We start from the raw sequence: 21,400 nt of genomic DNA on the forward strand, positions 1-21,400 counted from the left end.
TATGACCAGGTGACATATCACCTGGACAAGGGAGAAGAGATTGACGTCATATATGTGGACTTTAAAAAAGCTTTTGATCTAGTGTCCCATGACCTCCTCATGGGAAAAATTGGCCAACTGTGTTCTCATCTACACCACAGTCCGATGACTGGGAAATTGGCTCCAAGGTGAGACCCAGAGAGTAGTGGTTGATGGTAGTGAATCATTATGGCGCTCCGTAAACAGTGGTGTCCCCCAAGGCTCTGTCCTTGGACTGGTTCTCTTTAACATCTTTATCAGTGATATGGACATTGGTGTCAGAAGCGCACTGGCTAAGTTCGCCGATGACAATAAACTTTGGGGCATATCGTCCACACCTGAGAACAGGCTACTGATTCAGGCTGACTTGGATAAACTTAGTAAGTGGGCGGATACAAACCTGATGACATTCAGTACCGATAAATGTAAGGTACTCCACCTCACGGGGGAGGGGAAACCTGCAGTATGCTTATAGGCTGGCAGTTATACACTTGTTAGCAGCAGTGCTGAAAGAGACTTGGGGGTTATGATTGACCACAAGATGAACATGAGCCACCAATGCGATGTCGCAGCTGGTAAAGCAAACCAAACTCTGGCCTGCATCCATAGATGCATCTTAAGTAAATCTCAGGATGTCATCCTCCCGCTGTACTCAGCCTTGGTGAGGCCGCAGCTGGAGTACTGCATCCAATTCTGGGCCGCACAATTCAAGAAGAATGAGGAGAAGATTTAGAGAGTCCAGAGGAGAGCCAGGCACATGATCAGAGGACAAGAACATAGGCCTTATGAAGAGAGGCTGAGAGCCATGGGACTTCTCAGATTTTAAAGGGGTTTGAACTGTAATTGGGATGGGCCAGAAGGTTTGTTCTCTTTTCTACAGGTAAAAATGGTATGTTATGATTTTTGTATTCATTTATGGATGAGTGGCTATAGTATTTTTTTAAAACTTGAAGCTGTAATAAAATAATTAGAAAATTGCAACCGTAATCTACCTGATGTGTTGTCTGTTCAGTATAAAAAAAAAAAATACAAACTTCCATGTATTTTTAAACCTAGGCTTTTTGATATGTTTTGCTTGTAGGCTCGAATACATCCGTTCCATGTTTTGGTTGCATTAGAGACCTATAAAAGAAAACGTGGAATCCAGGGCAAGCTTCGGTGGCGTCCTGATAAGGATGTTTTAGAGGCTCTTGATGCTGCATTTTACAAAACATTCAAGGTAATGGTCCATTGATGACTAACACTTGTTAAATTGTAAAGCTAGACTATTTTAAAACATTATAAGCTTTTGGGGTACACCTGCACTAAGGGTCTGGATTTATGACCTAACAATGTTAGTGTAAACAAGAAGCAAACAGGCCGTGTAAGCCTCTATAATGAGAGATCTTTACCCAGTCTAGAAAAAGAATAAGGGGTAAAGTATACTAATATGCTTTATGCTAATTTAGGTTTCATGTTTTGTAGCTTACTGTAAAGTAACAGTTTTACCTAACATAGGGTCTGTTACTGGTTACCCACCACCTAGTAGTGAGGTACAGTAATAGCAGCTGGCATCTGATTTAACTTGCATAAGCAGCATGTTGTGCAAGGAGCAGTCTAAGGTTTGGTCAGGTTTGTTCAAACTCAGCAAACCTGACTAAAACTATTAGAAAATTTGCCCTTACTGCTTTGTCAGTTCCTTTTTCTTCTCAAACTGCATGTGGGTTTGAAATAGAGGTGCACCCATACATTGGTCCCATATTGGATTGGCACAAATATAAAGAAAATTGACAATATCAGCAACAGTCATTTTTTGGCTGACGTGGCCGATTAATGTTGCTGATAAATGCCCAGTGAATGCACCCAGCTGTAGCACAGCACACAGGCGGCCAGGAGTGCAGCCCCACAGCGTAGAAAGCAACCAGCTCCAACTAGTAAGTCTTGTGAGGGAAGGGCTGTGGTGGGGGCAGATCGAGGCCCACAGTGAAGGAGGTGCTGGGGCAGGGGCAGGCATTGCACAGCCAAGGTGAGTTGCTGGATAGAGCCGTGAGTGGCTTGCAGGGGCATGGCTCCCACCACTGCGCACCCCATGGGGGCGTGTGCCCACGGATCTGCACGTGGGGTGAGAACGGGCTGCCACTGGGAGGGGGATTTGGGGGGGCTATGGTGAATTTGGAGTTTGGCACAGCTGCTCCCCCATAGCCCCGCTTCTAGTGCTGCTGCTGTTCACCCCGAGCCCAGCCCACTGGGAAGAGCCTTGTGCTGCCCCAACCACACCCCACCATCACCCCATGCACAGATCTGGAAGCACGTGCCCCCTAAGCTGTCCTGGGGTGTGCATAGTGGTTGGAGCTGCACTCTCCTTGCACTCCCAGACAAGCCGCTTGTGGGTCCATCCCACACCAGGCCCCCTACCCCGCTTCACTCTGGCTATGCAGCACCTGCCCCAGCCTCACCCCCTCCCTCACCATGGGGGCCTTTGTCCCCCGCAACGCGTCTTCCCTCACCCCTTTACCTCATAACAGATTTGCCAGTCAGACACCTCTCTCCACACTGCCTGGCTGCATGTCGGAATTGGATCATTATCGGCCAATATGGCTTGCTAAAAACTGGCCATCGGTATTGACCCAAAAAATCTCTGTCGGTGCACCCCTAGTTTGAAAGTTTGGTGGGATATTTTTTTGAGTGATGGGCTATCTAGTATCTGTTTTAATAGCAGTGGGTTTGTTTTTACAACAGATATTGCTCTAAAAAGAGAGGAGGAAATAATTTGACTTCCTGAATGGTTTTTAACTGTATTGATGGAGTAAATTACTTGAGAGGACTAAAAAATACATATACATAGCAAAATGTGGATTTACGGTATTTCTTTTTCCATTTTAGGTGGTAGAACCAACAGGAAAGCGCTTCATACTTGCAGTTGATGTCAGTTGTTCCATGTCACAGAAAGTTCTTGGTAGTGTGTTAGATGCAAGTACAGTTGCTGCAGCAATGTGTATGGTAAGAATTGATTAGTTGGATTAATTGTCCTGAATTCTTTACCATTCACAGTCCAGTGTGCTGAGGTAGTTCTCATTGTTCTTCTTACTTTGAAAGTTGCCACTAGATGTTTCTACCTCACTGGGGAAATCTGTGCTTGATGCACTGAAAGTGGCTCCTATACCAGCCCTCTTGCAGGTCCTTTTATGCCCATGAGGCTTTTAGTAAGTAACCAGATTCAATAAGAGTAAGCATTGTACTAAGCTGGTCCCTACCATAATCGGTTAGTCTTCAGGCTAGTTTTGTTTGTTCTATGTATTTCTTCTAATTCTTCCTAATATCTATCCTAAACAATCCTGTGGGCCCAACAATCATCCTAACCTAAACAATCATGCCTAACCTAAACAATCATCAAAAATCCTGTGAGCCCAAATAATTCCCTACCCCTGACTTAATTGGAATTTTAATATAGGAAGCCTGTGAGCATCTGTCTTTGAGGTAAAATTATGTAACCTTTTGTTTTTAAGGTTTTAAAAAGTTTCCCTCTTTCGTTTTTACGGGATTAGTTAAAACCTGTGCTGACAGATTTTTTTTCTGTGCACGTTGGAGGCAGCAGTTTTGTGTAGCTTTTCAAATTTACAAAAAAACAAAAAAACCCTTTAAATTAGCTTTAAGTTACAGAACTTTTCTGCATTTAAAAATATAGTAGTTTCCCTTAACAGAACAGAAAAAAAAAATCAAGTTTTACAAATGGAAGCTAAAAGCTAAGTGTGTGTGGGTGTGTGTGTAGAGAGAGAGTGAATGATTAGACTTCCCAATTATTTATTTAAGATCTTTACAGGATGTAGAAGAATGTGGGGAACTTTGTAAAGGCAGCATTGAGTCCAGGTATTAACCTTTGTTAGGGGTTGGTTGATCCAGAGGGAGTACAGTGGTGCAGCTGCATCTCCCTTTTTGGAATGAAGTACAACATGGGAGCATCTGAAAACGTTTAAGTCATAGAATCATAGAAAGTTAGGGTTGGAAGGGACTTCCGGAGGTCATCTAGTCCAACCCCCTGCTCAAAGCAAGACCATCCTCAACTAGATCATCCCAGCCAAAACTTTGTCTGGTTTCAAAACCTCCAAGAATGGAGCTTCCACCACCTCTCTGGGTAATCTGTTCCAGTGTTTTACTACCCTCCTAGTGAGAAAATTTTTCCTAATATCTAACCTAAACTTCGCTTGCTACAACTTGAAACCATTGCTCTTTGTTCTGTCATCTGCCACCACTGGGAACAGTCTAGCTCCATCCTCTTTCAAACACACCTTCAGGTAGTTGAAGGCTGCTATTAAGTCCTCTCAGTCTCCTCTTCTCTAGACTAAATAAGCCCAGTTCCCTTATCAAAAGCCTTGCTAAAATCAAGGTACACCACATCCACCAGTCTCCCTGTATCCACGGAGCCAGTCACCTCATCATAGAAAGCAATCAGGTTGGTCAGGCATGACTTGCCCCTGGTGAATCCATTCTTACTGTTCCTAATCACCTTGTTCTTCTTCAAGTGTTTAGAAATGGATTCCTTGAGGATCTGCTCCATGATTTTTCCAGGGACTGAGGTCAGGCTGACTGGCCTGTATTTCCCTGGATCACCTTTCTTCCCTTTCTTAAATATGGACACTGTGCTTGCCCTTTTCCAATCATTTGGGACCCCTCCTGGTCACCATGAGTTTCCAAAGATGATGGCCAATGGCTCTGCACTCACATCAGCCAACTCCGTCAGCACCCACAGGTGCATCCTATCCAGCCCCGTGGGCTTATACATGTCCAGCTTTTCTAAGTAGTCCCTAGCCTGTTCTTTCACCACTGAGGGCTGCTCACCTGCTCCCTAAACCATGCTGCCTCGTGGTAATCTGGGAGCTGACGTTGCCTGTGAAGAGTGAGGAGAAAGCATTGAGCACTTCAGCCTTTTCTGCATCTTCTTTCGCAAGGTTGCCTCCCCCACTCAGTAAAGGACCCACACTTCCCTTGATCCTCCTCTTGCTACTGACATACTTGTAGAAACCCTTCTTTTTACCCTTCAAATCCCTTGCTAGCTGCAACTCCAGTTGCACTTTGGACTTCCTGATTTCATCCCAGCATGCCCGCGCAGTGCACTTTTATCTTTCCCAGTTATTTGTCCAAGTTTCCACTTCGTATGAGCTTCCTTTTTGTGATTTAGTTTACTGAAGAGTTCCCTGCTCAGTCAAGCTGGTCTTCTGCCATGTTTGCTAGTCTTCTTGCAAATCAAGATGGTTGGTTCCTCCACTCTCAGTAAGGCTTCTTTGAAGTACAACCAGATCTCTTGGACCCATATTCCCCTCAGACTGGTTTCCCAGGGGATCGTGCCCATGAGTTCCCTGAGTGAGTTGAAGTCTGCTTTTTTTGTAGTCCAGGGTCCTTACTCTGTTTCTCTCCATCCTTCCTTTCCTCAGATCCTTTAAAGCAGGTGAACCGTTCCTTCACCCCTTTCCTTTGATGCTCAGAGGCACCTCCCCTCCCTTTGCCTCCCCTTTTCTGCCCCTTCCCTTCCCTTCCACTTTGCGTTCCACCTGCTGCAGGTTTTCCCACTGTCCCTGGGGTGGGAATACTCCAAAGCTGCTTCTGCCTGCCTCAGCCAGGCTACGAGGGGCTGTGCTCAACTGGAGATGGGGCAGCAGTGATAACACGGTGGCAGAACAGTTTTCCCCCTCCCTGCCTTGTCCCTTGGGAGCAGGCATATGTGGGGCGGGGAGGGGCAGAACCCCGCCCCACATCCGTCTTAGTTGCTGCAGTCTGGCCCCTGTCCTCAGCTGGGCCCAGCCTTTTCGCAGCTTGGCTGGGGCAGGCATAAGGGTTTCTGGAGCTTCCCTTGGGACACCAGGGAAAGCAGCAGTGTGGTAGGTGAGGGAGGGGCAGAAGGGATGGGGAGGAGACATGCTTCTGAGCATGAAGAGGAAGGGGAGTAGGATTTAAAAAGTTCCTGGAGGCTCATGTAGTGCTGGCAGGGAGAGGGTTGGCATTACAGGTTATGCAGACACCCTTGCAGTGAGGGTTCCTGCTCCTGTGCCCTCCTTTGGGAAATCTTAGATCCATCTCTGCTACTTTGGTCTTCGGTTTGCAGCATATCCATATGGTGGATGTAATTTGGTATTTGGATGTTTTGTGTGTTCATTAGACACTAATTTGAATGGCTAAACTTGTACATGTACTGCAAATTGTTATTATTGTAATGTTTGAATTTTTTTTATTTTTTTTATTCCTAGGTTGTTGCACGTACTGAGAGAGATTCCCATATTGTTGCCTTTTCACATGAAATTGTCCCCTGTCCAGTGACAGTAGACATGACATTACCTCAAGTATTAGAGGAAATGTCTACAGTATGTAAAAACTTTTACTTCTGTTACACTGTGGTGGGAGTGGTGATGATGATAAATTGTTTCTTCATTTTTGAAAATCATGAAAATGACTTAGAGGTGCACTGATACATCGGTCTGTATTGTATCGGCACTGACAAAAGGAAATTTGACATTATCAGCAGTTGGCTGTTTTTTGGCTGATGTGACTGACAATGTCATGGATAAATGCTGCATGTATGCATATAGCGGCAGCATGCACGTGGCCAGGAGTGCAGCCTGCCAACCTTGAGAGCAGTAGCTGGCTGGTAAATTGCGGGGAAAGGGTGTGGGGGGCAGATTGAGCCCCCCCCCCACAGCAAGGGAGGGAGTGAGGTTGGGGCAGACGCTGCTCAGCTGGAGTGGGATGGGGCACAGGACCAAGTCGGTGGCTTCTCCGGGAGGTGGCTCCTGCCGCTGCCCACTTCCCCGGGGGCATGTCTGCACAGGGAGTACAGTGTGAATTAAAACGAGTAGTAATCTTATCGGGATAAGCAACAATGCCACATTTGTTAGAATATAAAACATGCAGCATGAAAAGAATAATAAAAAAAGCAGTAAGGTTATTTGCTTCACTAATTCCCATACATATTCATTCATTCATTCATATAAAAAAACAAACACATGCACAGATAGTTAGACAGTCCTGCAAAAGTTAAGGTGTTACCAAGTAGTTCCAGAGATGCTCAGGTTAGTCTGGTGGCCAGCCGGACTGGCCACGAGGAATGGAGTCAAGTCTTGTTGGATGCGTCCAACGCTCCTTCTTGCAGGGGGACAGACCCAAAGTCTTTTCTTTGTGTTCATTCTTCATAGCGACAGCTGTCCATAAACGCCTATGGATTCCATTGAGTCAGACGCAAAGGTCATGTTCCTTGTTCTGTTGACAGGCTAGGATTGGTAGGACGTGATCTTCCAGATTTGCAGTTTGCAATCTTCAGCAGGGTCACTGCTTGTAGTCTTCAGCCATTGGGGTGAAGGCATGATTTAGTATTTGGTAATCCTTAACTGCTGACTCTACATCACTGCAACCTTTAACTGTTAAACCACAGAAGGCTATTTTCACCTGCTGCAAGAGGACTGTCTTCCTTCACATTGTCACATACATCATCCATTCTTTCATTAACTCTTGTCAAACATGCCAAACACACCACAGACCTTACATAAGCATATTTCTTATACCTAATTTAAGTTTTAAAACCATGAGACCAATAAGTCAAATATATTTATGCTAAGCAATAGGACATCTAAAATAGATGGTTAATTCCAGAACAGTAATGACTGATTAAAGTATTATGGGAAGTAAATCATAACAAGATTAACTTGATCTTAATGGCTAAATAATTCATTATAAAAGATAGCAATATAAGCAGTTAAAGCAATTATAGCTACTGCAATACAACAACATGCCCCCCAGATCTGTGTGGGGTGAGGGTGGGCTGCCTGCTATGTACTTGGGACTGGGGCTCCTCCTGTCTCTCCCCACCGGTTGTTCTCGGGGCAGGGTGGGCAGTAGTGGTGCTGGGAGGTTAGGGTACGGCGAATTTTGGGATGGCTTTAGCCCCACCTTGTCGCCCCCCTCTGAGTACTGCAGCCATTGCCCACCCTGCTCGGCCCAAGCACAGCCACCAGAAAGAGGCTGGAGTAGCATAGGCCCCAAGCCAACATTGGGCATCCTGCCTTTGCCCCGTGCACAGATCTGAGGGGGGCATGTGTCCCCCTTGCATTCCCCTGGGATGTACGCAGCGGCCAAAGCCACGCCCCACGTCAAGCTGCCATCTTCATCCCATGCTGTACCCTGCCCCATCCTGGCAGTGCCGCGCCTGCCCCTGACTCAGTTCCAGCTCCACCCCTCCCTCACCGCAGTGGCCTCGATCTGGGCCCCCTCTTCCCATCCCCCTTTCCCACAACAGGCTTACCAGCCAAACGGTGCTTTCTATGCTCCTGGGCTGCATATCGGCAGTTGGATAAGAATCAGCCAGTTATTTCCATAATTGTAATATTGACTTCAATTTATGGGGTTTTTTTTATAGATGGGAACCTACCAGATTCACAGCAGAAATGGAGTGTGCGGCAGCTCCTTTAATCTTTTACGTTTCCCCCATGTGACCCTTTTCTTCCCCCTTCCCCTCCACCATTGATTGGCAGAGGGGCCTCACTGCTCCCTCTAAATGGGCAGGGAAGCAAAAACCATGGTTTTAAATATGGTGTGGTTTTTGCCTCCCTGCTAGTCAGCAACAAGCATTGGGGCACCTCCAGCAATCAGCGGTGTGAGGCAAAAACAGCGCCATATTCAAAACCACAGTTTTTGCTTCCCCGCCGATCAGGAGCTAGCTGCAAGCACACCCCTTCCACCAGTCAGCAGTGAAGGGGCACACAGGGAAGCCTGCAAGATTAAAACAGGTGCCACGCACCCTACTTCTGCTATGAATTTGGTAGGTCTCTATTTATAGAATATTATTTCCCCCAGGTGACCCTTCTTTGGTATATCTCACTTAGTTTATTTTTACAACATGTCCAGTAAATTAGATCATTTTTTCCATGTCACTTTGCTCTAAATAAATTTGAGATGAGTAGCTTAAAAATAATGGATGGAAGTGAGGTAAAATGGATGGAGAAGATGCACGATACTTTTGCATATAATATTACTCGGAACATAATATTTTATTTCTTCTAAGCAATATATAAACAATTATCTTAGTATATTCAGTTCTTTATAATTGCAGCACTGTCCTAAGTCTTATTTTTTCAGCGCTGCTAAATTGTACTTTATAACATATAGGCTATACATTTTATTAGGCTGTGGTAAGTTAGCACCTCCTAAGTTCCACCTAATTCAGCGAAAGGACCTCACTCACTGCAGTGGAGTTATTGGCTTCCTAATAAGTAGTCAAATTCTAAACCTCAGTCCTGCAGTGTAATTTGCACAAATAGACCAGAGCTTCATTAATATCAGAGACGTGCATTTTGCATTGCAGGGTAGAACCTATTTATGTTGTTCTTAATCTTTGGGAAGAGAGTTTCATGGACTGTTTTAGTCATGAGAGGTTGTGTTGGTGTTTTTTAATTGTTCTTCCTATATTAACTTATTGCTTATTATTTTACAATACTTTGTTTCTCTGCTCACTTCCAATTTTGTTTTTTGTCACTAAAGGAAAAAAACCCGTTTAAGCTCAGTTTATCAAGTGTTACATATTGTTTAACATATTTATTTCTATGACTGTGCAGTTAATGTCAGTAGAAAATTGGTCCAATGAATGGTACCATTTGTAAGCAGAATTTGGGAAGTTTCTTAAGTTTTGTTTTTCTGTTTTTAGATTACTTTGACATTTCCAGAATTTTACAGTGAAGTTCATAATATTTGTATGTATTTTTAGATTGAGATGGGTGCCACTGATTGTGCTCTCCCAATGATATGGGCTGAAAAGACTAACACAGCTGCTGATGTCTTCATTGTTTTTACTGATAACGAGACATACTTTGGAGAGATTCACCCTGCAGTTGCTTTGAGGAAATACAGAGAAGTAAATATTCTTTTGTAAAATGATATAGCACCAATAGTTAGTGAAATAGTGTTCAGAGGGTTCTTTTAAAGAGAGGAATAGTTGTGGTTTTGTGAAATAAAATGTATTAGGCTTTATTTTGCTGAAAAAGTATTAGAATCTCTATATATTGAGGCAGAAATTAACAGCATTACTTACAAATAAACATATTTTAAAAAAGCAATAAGGACTAGAATTACTTGCACGTGATTTTCCACCATCAATATTGATGGCCTGATACTAATGTCCTGCATTTAAGTTTTTGTAATGATAGTTAATGTATCTGGTATTCAGCGAATTTATAAACTCCTGCTGCTACCTGCTTGAGAGTTCCTTTTAGCAGTGGGGATTCTTTTCAAGCAAAACAAGTGAAATTCCGGTTTTCCTCCCTGCTCTGCAGTGGAACTGAATGCGTTGGCAAAGCACAGAGCAATATACAAATAGCCACCCGAGTGAAATTATGGGAGCCTTCAAAGAAAGTAGTGCCACAGGAATGCAAATCTATTGAAGTCGGAGTTTATTTTCTTTCTAGAAGGGAGGCTACCGAAGTTATGAGCTCTGCATGAAACTGAGATGGGTATCTTGAACAACCTGCGCAAGCTAATTTAGGTGGGAAAGGACAAATTCGTGGCTGAGAATTCTTTTTTTAGACATAAATTTGTTCTTACCCACTTGATAGATGATATGATGGTCATGACTGATAATGATAGACCCTTAAACATTTACATTTCGTTTAGGCTGTATTTTATATTAGCTGGCCTGCTTAGTAGTACTTTTATAAGATTTATACCTATCTATATGCCCTCTGTGGTATTTAAAGGCAACATACTGCAGTTACCTCAGTTTTATTGATATCAGACTGAGGTCTGGTTTAAAAAAATACCAAGGGCCAGATTTTGAAGTCTTTGCTTGGGGAATCTCTGGCTTTCAGCAGTGTGCTTTGTCAGGTCGAGTTTTGGTGGTGTAAGGACAACATAATTTATTTCCAGATAATTATTAATTTGCTGTATAGGTATACATTCTCAGAGTGTTTTATTTGCTTTCCTTTCTGCCTGTAGAAGATGAGCATTCCAGCAAAACTGATCGTTTGTGGAATGACATCAAATGGTTTTACCATCGCAGATCCAGATGATAGAGGCATGTTGGACATATGTGGTTTTGACGCAGGAGCTCTTGAAGTTATTCGAAACTTCACCTTAGATTTGATATAATTCCTGGATACCCACTATTACCAGTGGGTCCATTGCTGGCAATAGACTTCGCCCTGGGACCTACCAGCCAAATGTACTGTACTAGAAGATGGTACATGATTCACGTATAAGAATGATGTTGCCTTCTAAAACAGAAATCAAAAGAAGCATACAAGAATTTTCTTTTTTTCTGTTGCATACAGGTTAAAAATAAGTACGCAAATCCTGCTAAGACTAGCTACTGGGGTACATAGTATATGATTTAATTGCTTTCTAGTTTGCCAATACTAAGATGTTTTACTGTCCTTGTAGACTATTTTTGTTTGTAAGAATAAATTGGTGAGACACTGGTATTGGTGGGTTCAAGGAGGAAGGAAAAGTAGTCTGTTTTGATGGCTCTTGTAAAGGTATGTGTTTTTAATGAGGGTTTTTTCATGTTTGTACTTGAAAAAATTAAGATACAACATCTCTATTGAATTCTGCAAAAGAAATATTTTCAGAGCACATTTGACCATGTTACTGTGATTGAGTACAAAAATATTTGTCAAATTTTATATGGACAAAGTAAAAGTGACAATTTTGATTTATCTTTTCTAAATAGATTGTGATTTTGATCTTCTAGGATTAAATCTGTAACTTTCTGGTAAATTGAAAGGTAGTGCTATGGACTGCAAAGTTATTTAACACTCTTGTAAAACTGGTATGCTTTGCAGGAAAGAGTACAAACTCTTTGTAGTAGAGAAAAGGTCCCTTTTCTCTACTACAAAGTTGTTTGGGTTGCTCATCTGATGTGAATGTGCTGAAGTTTCAGCAGTTTTTCAGTGATGAAGATGGACAGAGACCCTGGAATTAGCATTACCCTGAAGTGTGATCATAACAATCGAAAAGAACTTCACTGCATGTTTTTCTTCCTCTTCCCCCCTCCCCACACCCCTATGTGTTGATGCTACAGAAATAATCGTCTTGAATAGTGCTTTGCATTATTTAAGTAACCTTTTTTTCTCTAATATTTACTGATTAAATCAACTCAGTCTAACTTTTTTAAATGGTTTCAATTCTTATAGTGACCGATTCTGAGACTTCTGCATTATATAGCTACCTTGTTCACAGTTCCAGTCTTACTTGTTTAGAAATTTGATTGCCAATTGGATTTTTAAACTTCCTTGTGATAAGAAACATGTAAGGGAGAAAATAACTGAGAATGTCCCAACTCTGTCTTAGAGGAGGAATTAATAATGTGTGCATAAATGTAATAAAATGGTCTTTTTGATGTCACATGCTAAGATACATAGGGGTTTTAGTCATACTTTTACATTTTCCCCTAAATTGTATGATCATGTTTTCTACTAAGGGTGATTGTTTTAAAAGGTGAATTTGTATTTAATCTGAAAATGATTGCAGGTTATAAAAATAATTTAATTATAATAAATACTACATCAAACTTTGTTGCTGTGCTATAAAACATGCTCTTAAATGTAAACCACGTTGCAATTTAAATAGTAAATTAAATTCATGTTGCTTAACTCGTTTTCATATGTTTAAAGTATAAAGAAATCTGGGTTAAAAATAGTGTTTTGCAGGGTGAACTATCTTCCATCTTAAGACATTATTTAACATTTATACCTACATGCTCCATGCGTAGTGCCTCAGTTTGTGAGATGTCACTGAAGACATCATACCACCTAGTAAATTCCTCGGCACAGGATAAATCGGGATGGTGAGGAAACCTGCTGTGGCATTAATTTGTACAGGCCCATTGCATGAGCTGTTTTTAGAATAATAGTATTTTGAAAAATTGCCAGTAGAAACAGTGGCTTTCCATAAAAGTGAATGAGTTTTTGTAGATTATCAATAAGTAATGCGATAGGCATGGGATACAATTTATAGACTGCAGGACCACTGCTCATTAGATTACATGCACCCCCCCCCCAAGAAAAAAAAAGCTAACAAAAGAAACGCCCTCCGTTACCTGCAATTTCAAAAGGTAGTTCCACCAATTCAGTTTTTGTTTTATACTGATAGTTTTGTAAAAAATACAATAATATGCTTTGTAATTATACATGATAGTTAAACATGCAATAGTTATTTACTGCTGAGCTAGAAATACTCTGAAGAAATAGTTTGTCTTTGAAGTTCAGTTTCTTGTTTTGAGGAGCCTTTGTGAAACTATGAATTAATTTCTTGGTAGAAATATTAAATAGAAATTAACAAGCTGTGTACATAGAAGGTCAATAGTTGAAGTAACATTTCAGTGCAGTTCTTTTGCAAACCTGTGATAACTAAAAAGATTTGACTGAACTAATGGCTTTAGTTACAGATGAAGAGTGAAGAATTAACTGATTTGGAATATTTGAAAGTAGTCCAATTTTGAAATACAAACCCTTGGATAAGACACGCACTGTCAAGATAAATTTCCTACCGACTGTACTGAAAATTTAAGTACACTATGACTATTATATTTTGGAGAGAGATGTACTACATTCCAGGTCACAGTAATGCAAAACGCGATGACTAGATGGAGTGAATAATATGATCCTAAGCTTGTTTTCTCTATTTAAAAAAAATACAAATATAATACATTGCTTGATTTTTACATGGTGTTGGTTGTCGTGACATGAAACAAACTGCTACAAATAGGAGCAGATTTCTCCCTATATCCTACTTCTGGAAAAAGAGCAGGGGTGAAGAGGTTTGTTGCTTCCTTCCATGTAAATGGTAAGGTTCTGTATAGAAACACACACCTTTTGGAACCATTTAGACACTGGGGCTGCATACAGGCATGAAAAATGAAACAAAACTAAACTGTGGCTTTACTTTACTTTAAAGTGCAGCACATGCCCAGAAGAGGCGTTGCGTTTGTTGGACCTGGCTTACCTTACCCAATGTCTGTATAGATTGGGTGCTTCAGCAGGGCTTTTTGGCACTTTTCTCTAAGAGCTGATTGAATCAGCTTTTACATAAAGACACCAAAAAGCCCCACTGAAGCACCCGATCTATACATACGCTGCGGAGTAGGGTCAAACAAATACACTTCCTCTTCTGGTAATGCGCTTTTTAATTTTTCATGTCTGTCAGTGCCCTGGATGAAGCAGGTTCAAGTAGGAACAGTTTTGCTACATTTGTATCATTCCCTGTTCATACAAGTGGAAGAATTAGAATGTAGCAGCTGCTTCCTCTGAAAGGGCTGCAGGTCTGTACCCTTGCCAGTCATCCTCTGTTTCCCACCCGCTTCTTCCCCCCACCCAGCAGATTGGTTGAGATCGACAGACACCATGCCTCTGGTAGGAGCTGGGAAACAATGCAGAGAGGCTTGTGTTAGCTGAACTCCCCTCCCTCCCCCACTCTCACCCCAACGTTTCTGTAGTAAAAGAGGGAAAACTGAAGCAAATGCTGGCAGCACGTGTACTTAGTTCCTTCCCTCTTCCATTGTTTTGGACCCCCAAAACTGGGGGCATAGGAGAATGAAGCTACATGTTCCTAGGATCACTACTTTTCATTTTGTTGGCAAGTTTGCTTTTAGGGGACAATATAGCCTGTGGAACAAAACAAGATTTCTATTGTTACCTTCCTCAGTAATATGTCCAGGTAGCTAAGAATTTATGTTCTGCAGAATGAATAGATCCAGGTAATTTGCACAGTGGGGTGTGGGTGTGTGTGTAATAAATGTAGTGGTTAAAATATAAAAAATGTAAATAAAATATGTGAGCTAAAGGCACAATTAGAATAATATTATTTAAGAGAAAACTACTGAATTGTCTTTTCACCAAAGAGCTTAATACCGTATCATTTTTGGCATGGTGGAACATTTTGTTTGTTTGCCTCAAGGCAGAACCAAGTGGAGATTTATAACAACGCAGTGAGATACATAAGAGTAAGAGGTAAAAAAGAGCTAGTTGAAGTTAAGGTCAGGGTTATTTGAAGGGTGAGGGGGGTGTTCCCTGTCCAAAGCCAAAATATCTTGATATTTGGCCTACTGCAAACGCATTGCTTTGATTTTCTAAAGCCGATTGAATTATATTTTTCAGTTGTTCTCAGTCTCCACTGGCTAGTCCTAGATTCATTAGTGCACCGCTGTTTTACAAATGATATCACCGCAAAAGTCTTGTCTTGAGAGGGTAAAAGAAGAAAGAAGCATGTTAAACTGGTAAAATATCAAGAGCTGCTGGGTGACATAAGCTAGTCCTTTCTCAAGGAAGCAATAAAATATTCTTTTGATTTTAAGGCTGGGGAAAAGAACCTTATCTATGGATCCATTACTATTTTGAAGCATTTAAAACTTCTGGAAATAATCATGAATAAAATCCCCTGGGCAGCTCTTAAAAGAAAATTTAGGGATTAAAAGACCCACAACATTATTTTCTAACAGCATATCAGTTGCCTTTGTTTAATTGTAAATAGATTTAAGATTAAAATAACAGCTTGATCAAAAATTGAGTATTTGTCAAGGAAGGCTTGAAGATTTAGCAGAAAGAATTTGAGATCCATAAATATATAACAAAATATAAGCAATATTGCTGGTTACCCAAGCTCATGAGAAGAAATTGACCATCTGAAAACCCTTATTGAGGGATGTTATGAGGGCAGTCAGATAAATGTTCAGTAGTACTAATAGGCCCCTTGGTGTCTAAAACAGCTCATAAGTCCAGGCTGTAGTTATAACACATGAATGTTAAGCCTATCAATTGATGTAGTCTTAAAAGTGCTGTACAATACAAACCATATACTAGTGTTGATTTAAAATATGCACTTTTTTTGGTCAGGCTTTAGTCTCAATGGCAGCTGCTTTGACTACACTAGGTAAGGTAGGTATGGAGATGGCTCATCCCAGGTTCCAGTTCCCTATTCTTTCTGTTCTCTTCCAATTTCTCTGTCTGCCCTTCCTTTCTCTCACTATATTGTTTGCTTCTCTTTCTTAGCTCCCATTGCTGGTGTGATCTCTAATCTTTCTTCCCATAAAACTTTTTTGCACCGTCCATCTCTTGCTTCTGTTCTCATTCTAATTAACAAATTCTTAACCAGGCTGTTTTGTTTGATAATAATTGGAACCAGACCACTCCTATTAAGGCAATGTTTTGCATTAAATATTTGTAAATATTTCTCCACTCTTTCTATACGAAAGGAAGTTCTCTTCATGGCCACTGGACCAATGATATAACATTTTTAAAACAAATAGTTGGACACAAGCCAAAACAAACACAGAAACAAATTATGCTGCCTAGGTTTTCCAAACGAGGAAGAAAAACGTTTCTCAAAGTTAAATTTAACATTTACCTGCATGCAGACTTACCAGGCTTTTGTTAGAAAGTTTTTTTTGACATTGGCTTGTGCAGAAAACGTCTGTTTTCACTATGTTGAATCACTAACGTTGAGTTTGTATAGTGTTTTATGGTCTTTTTATTGTTTTGTATAAAGTGTATTGAGTTATTTGCATAATTCAATGAATCATCTGTCTAGGTAGTCAACTTTTGGTTTCTGGTTAATGGAATTATTTTAGACATAAAACAGGAATAATTTGAGCAAAGATGATTCTTTTTAAATCTGTCAAATCTTTAATTGATTTAATGCTTTAGTATTTATACAGGATCATGCAAACTATTTTCAAGGAATTTATATAGAAAGATGTGCAAAAAAATGCAGTGTTTAAATTGATTAATTGTTGTAGCAGGTAGATGTTTTCATTGCATAGCAAATTTCAGCAGATCTAGGACTTTTAAATACATGTGTATAGATGAGGGTTTTTTTGGCTGAGATTATAAACTATTTCTTCTTTGGATGTTTCTGGATCCTGAAGTTGTTTAAATGTATATCTATATATGAGCATAAGTGCAAACTCCTAACAAGTAAGACTATTTAAAATGCTTCATTAACATATAATGAACGGATATAGCTACTTTTGTAATAAATGTTATCAACTTCCTAATCATAAATGAGCATAACATGTCACAACTGAAAATCTTAGTCTATTACATTTTTATTTTAAAAACATGGTTCTGCTTTGAAAAATATGTCTATAGGAAAGTGATATTTTTATATAAACAGCAAGCTTGTCTGAACTTCTCAGTATTCTTTCTTCTTTAATAAAAGCCTGTTTCCAGCTTCTTACTCATTCTAGTAATGAACATTTTAGAATTTGAGCTGGGGGAGAGAGAGACTTCAGTCAAACATCAAGTATATGTAAGTCTGTTCCTCTGAAATTCATATTAATAAGAATAAATTAGTTTAAAATTTGGGTCACAAATTGAATTTGAATCACTAGCAGAATAAATGCTCATGTCAGTTCAAACTGAATGATTCTGATTTGAAAGCACTAGTAAAGAAACACATAACACTGTAACATTGCTGATAGAATTGCTTCTTTTAGAAAAGAACCACACCATATATGCCATATCATGTTTAGATTATATAAACATAACCTGGCTTTGTGCCATCTGAAAATATGGGTGTTTTTTGCTGCTGTTACTTTCTATAGAATAAAACAAAATTATATGAGAAAAGATCTTTGAAAGAAAAAGCCTTATTCTGGTAATAATGGCATAATTAACCCTTCAAATGCCTTAACAAAAATCTTTCCTTGGTATATGGGCACTTACTGGTATCTCTAGTGTGTTTCTAAACTATTAATTGTATTTTGCCTTAAGCAACAATGCCCTGGTAACCATGGAGCATAGAACTCAAGGAATTTTGGGGGAGACTTGCGGTTTTTATTTTTATCTTTTTATAGGGAACAAAATGAAAGGTGGAGTCTTTAAAAACTCCTTTGCAAACTTCTCCTTTATTTATTTATTTATTTTATTTTTTTTTTGCATTCTACAAAGATATACTAGCCTTAATTGCTAGTTTTCTGGGGAAAAATAGAGAAATTTAAACAAAAAAAAAAGAGTAAAAATAAAGCATATGTGCAATATAAGATTTGTTTAGTACAATATTTAGTGTGAGAGGGATACATTTATGTGTGCTTACCTGGATGGATGTGTCCATAAACAACACTGAAGGCAGTGAAGAACTGAGTGAAAATGTAGTAAACTTTGCAATAATTTTTAAATAAGTGAGGTCAATATGTTAAATATTTACATGCGTTTAAAATATGCACTGTGGCTTCAAGAAACGGAGGGACTCATAGAGTGGGGGGTGGAGGGGAGGGAAGATGGTTTATCAAACAGAAAAATTACTGCAAGCTGAGCAACTCAGGATGATTTCTTCTTTCTTTTTTCATTTTCAAATTGAAATTGTGAGCATAAATGTGCAGGTGTTAAAATACAATGGAGTTATTTGATAATCCTATTGTTTTATCATCTGGAGAGAAATTTGTTAGGTTGGAATTGTTTCCACTGGACTTGTGGCATCTAGAATAGTGGGCCACGGCCTTGACTAAGATCATTGGGCACTTCTTTACTACAAACAATAAGTAAATCATCAGGGAAAGGCTTTTTATTCTAAATAGTGCACCTTTAACCACTTAATGATCCCTTGTGGGGAAGAAAGGGATATACCTTCCTGTTTGCATGTGAACTTCCCTGAAATACTGCAGGGTCTCGGCATTACCAAAACCCTGACCATAGATGTACGTTATATTGAAATTATTGGTTTTTAAACTTTTCCCTGCAAGGGAAAGTATGAGTGAATTGCATTATGACTGTAGACCTTGAATGAATATTAAATAAACTCTATGCATATCACACACTTTTGTTTGCTTTTTAACAGTTTCATAATGGTGTTTCATTCGTTTCATATTACACAAATCTCTAACTGTATTTTTGTGCAAGAAAACAATTTTGTTCCTAGACTAGCCTTTTATGTACCTAGAAAAAGGTGTATAGTTTTCTAGGCCAAAGCTAGAAAACAGACGAGAGCCACAGAAATGCAACACTTGTCCCTTCAGACTGTCCCATAGAGCAAAAGAGTGTGTCTTCCATTTTTTAATTCCTTTTATGTGAATCCTGAAAAGAAGGCAGTGGTGAAGAGGATTTAGAGATAATGGGGATCCTGGCTTTCTGTTTAAACACAAATTTTCTGATTTTAAAACCCCCAAAATATGCAAATAAAACACCACTAATATATAAACATAAACAAAGGGTTTAAAGCCATTTGGCAGCCTACCAGTACCTTAGTCACTATAATAAAATAACTTCTAAGTACCTATACATTTTGGTAGTTGATTTTGGGTTTTTTATCAAGGAAAATCAGAGCTCCCCTGCACCCTTTGTTTATCAGGACACAGGTCCAGGTCCCTCACTCCACGCTCTGCCAGAGTGGGCTCCCAGCTACCAGAGCTACAGGGCAAGGGAACTGGGTCTGCAGCACCCAAGCCCCGGCTGCCACCTGTAGGAGGCAGTGGCTGCTGCAGCAAAGCAGAACCTGGCTTGCTCTCCTCCACTGGTGGCACAGCTGGAGCAGAGCCCACAGTGGGGGGATGTTGGAGCAGGTGTAGGTGGCCGGCTGTGGCCTCGGGCTCTCTGCCCTGCTTCCCTCCCCACTAGACCTCTGTGACCTAGCAGGCAGGAGCTCTGCAGGACATTGCAGGGCCAGGCAGGGAAGCTCAGTGCCCCTGCTGTAAGCCCTGCACCACCATGGCAAGGCGCCCCCTGCCCACCTGTCAAGAGTGAGGGATACAACTCTACACTGTCCACACTGGTGCTGCTATGCAGGCAGGGAGTACTTCACCATACCAGCGCGGGGCTTGCAATGGCAAAGAGCTTCCCTGCCCTGCTCTGCCTTGCCACCCTGGGTCCCACCTACTGGGCTGTGGAGGCTCCAGGGGGAAGGCATCAGGGCATGGAGCCCAAGCCCACAGTGGGCAATCCACCCTGCCCTGAGCACAAATCCAGGGGACACTTGCCCCCCGCCCCCATAGTACATACAGTGGCAGGGAGCCAGCCCCAGCCCCACCCCTGTGGATGAGATAAGCCGCTCCTGGCTCCATCTCACTCCCAACCTTTGCCATGTGGCCATGCTTTCTGGTCGCAGGATCTGAGTCCCCCACACTGGGCTGAGCAGCAGCCCCAGCCCTGCCCAACTCCCTCCATATAGGGGCTTCAACTTCCACCCCTCCCTCCATGCCCCCACCAGACTTACCTGCAGGAGCTGCTTTCTAGGCTGTCTGGTGGCCCCTGCCTAACCGCCACTGGTGATGTATAGAGTGTGCAGTGGGGGGCACGTGCATGCCCTGAGAGCTCTGGTTCACCCCCTGACATCCAGTGCACCCTGCTTAGGCGATGGGTAGAGGGGGCAGGCTGGAGCGCCAGTGCCCCCCTGCCTCCCGCAAGCACCAGCCAGCGAGTGGGGGCACCAGGAGAAGTGCCCCTGGCACTTTTGGGTGTCCTGTTCGTGCTTCCCCTTCAGTGCGATTGGCCGGCGGGGGGGGACTCACCCCAGGCTGTCCAATCAGCAGTGGCGGGGTCAGACCCCCCCCCATCATTGAGGGGAGCATGTGCCCCCTGCACTGACTCAGGAGGCACCAATCACCCATGTTAACTGCTCTTCTCTTGCTCCCTCCAGCCCCTTGCAAACTAGAACTCTGCAAAGGGAGCTTTTTCCAAAAGTGAAAAATCTGTATGCTTCTCCATTAAAATGGAAACAAAATCCATGTTTTTCTTGGTAAAAAGGGAAAATCTGCTTTTTTTATGGGAAGCAGAAAACCTGGATTCCTGGAGATGAGGGAGGGAGATACGTCTTTGTCTTTGCCCAAGACTTAACCAACATAACAAATGAAGGGAGCAGCCCCATGGTGCACATCCACTATAAAAACAAGACCTCTCTGTAGTACAGAGAAATTCGCGTTGTTTTGTTTTGTTTTATTTTTTTTGGGGGGGGTGGGAGGGGGGGTGGAGAAAACCGGTTGCCTATTAGGATGTTACGAGTTATGCTAGTAGGGAGGGAAAAACTGCAGAAAGACCTGGATAGATTGCAAGGGTGGGCTAACAAAAACAGGATGCATTTCAATACGGACAAGTGCAGGGTGCTGCACTTGGGCAGTAGTAACCGGCAGCACACTTATAAGATGGGAAACTCCCTTCTTGAGAGCACAGAGGCAGAAAGGGATCTTGGAGTCACCATTGACTCCAAGATGAACATGGGCCAACAATGCGAGGTCACGGTCGGCAGGGCTAACCGGACCCTATTGTGCATCCACAGGTGCATCTCAAGTAGGGCCAAGGATCCTCACCCTCTACGTGACACTGGTCAGGCCACAGCTGGAGTACTGTGTCCAGTTCTGGGCACCCCACTTCAAGAGGGATGTGGACAACATTGAGAGGGTCCAGAGGAGGGCCACCTGCATGATCCAGGGACAGCAGGGCAGACCCTACAA

At 41.7% G+C, this 21,400-nt stretch overlaps 1 protein-coding gene across 4 annotated transcripts in view; it reads left to right on the top strand.

Annotated features, from left to right (window-relative positions):
• LOC102565034 (Ro60, Y RNA binding protein) overlaps window positions 1-18,770 on the top strand; it is a 32,508-nt gene extending 13,738 nt beyond the window's left edge. For all 4 annotated transcript variants that reach the window (XM_059728401.1, XM_059728402.1, XM_059728403.1 and 1 more), the window contains exons 5-9: window positions 1,100-1,237; window positions 2,881-2,997; window positions 6,237-6,350; window positions 9,740-9,886; window positions 10,963-18,770. In XM_059728401.1, the coding sequence (XP_059584384.1) occupies window positions 1,100-1,237; window positions 2,881-2,997; window positions 6,237-6,350; window positions 9,740-9,886; window positions 10,963-11,115 (669 nt within the window). In that variant the 3' untranslated portion in view covers window positions 11,116-18,770. The remainder of the gene's footprint in view (window positions 1-1,099; window positions 1,238-2,880; window positions 2,998-6,236; window positions 6,351-9,739; window positions 9,887-10,962) is intronic.
• Window positions 18,771-21,400: the final 2,630 nt, after the last annotated feature.

Source organism: Alligator mississippiensis, chromosome 5 (genome assembly GCF_030867095.1).
Source record: "Alligator mississippiensis isolate rAllMis1 chromosome 5, rAllMis1, whole genome shotgun sequence".
Lineage (NCBI taxonomy): Eukaryota > Metazoa > Chordata > Crocodylia > Alligatoridae > Alligator > Alligator mississippiensis.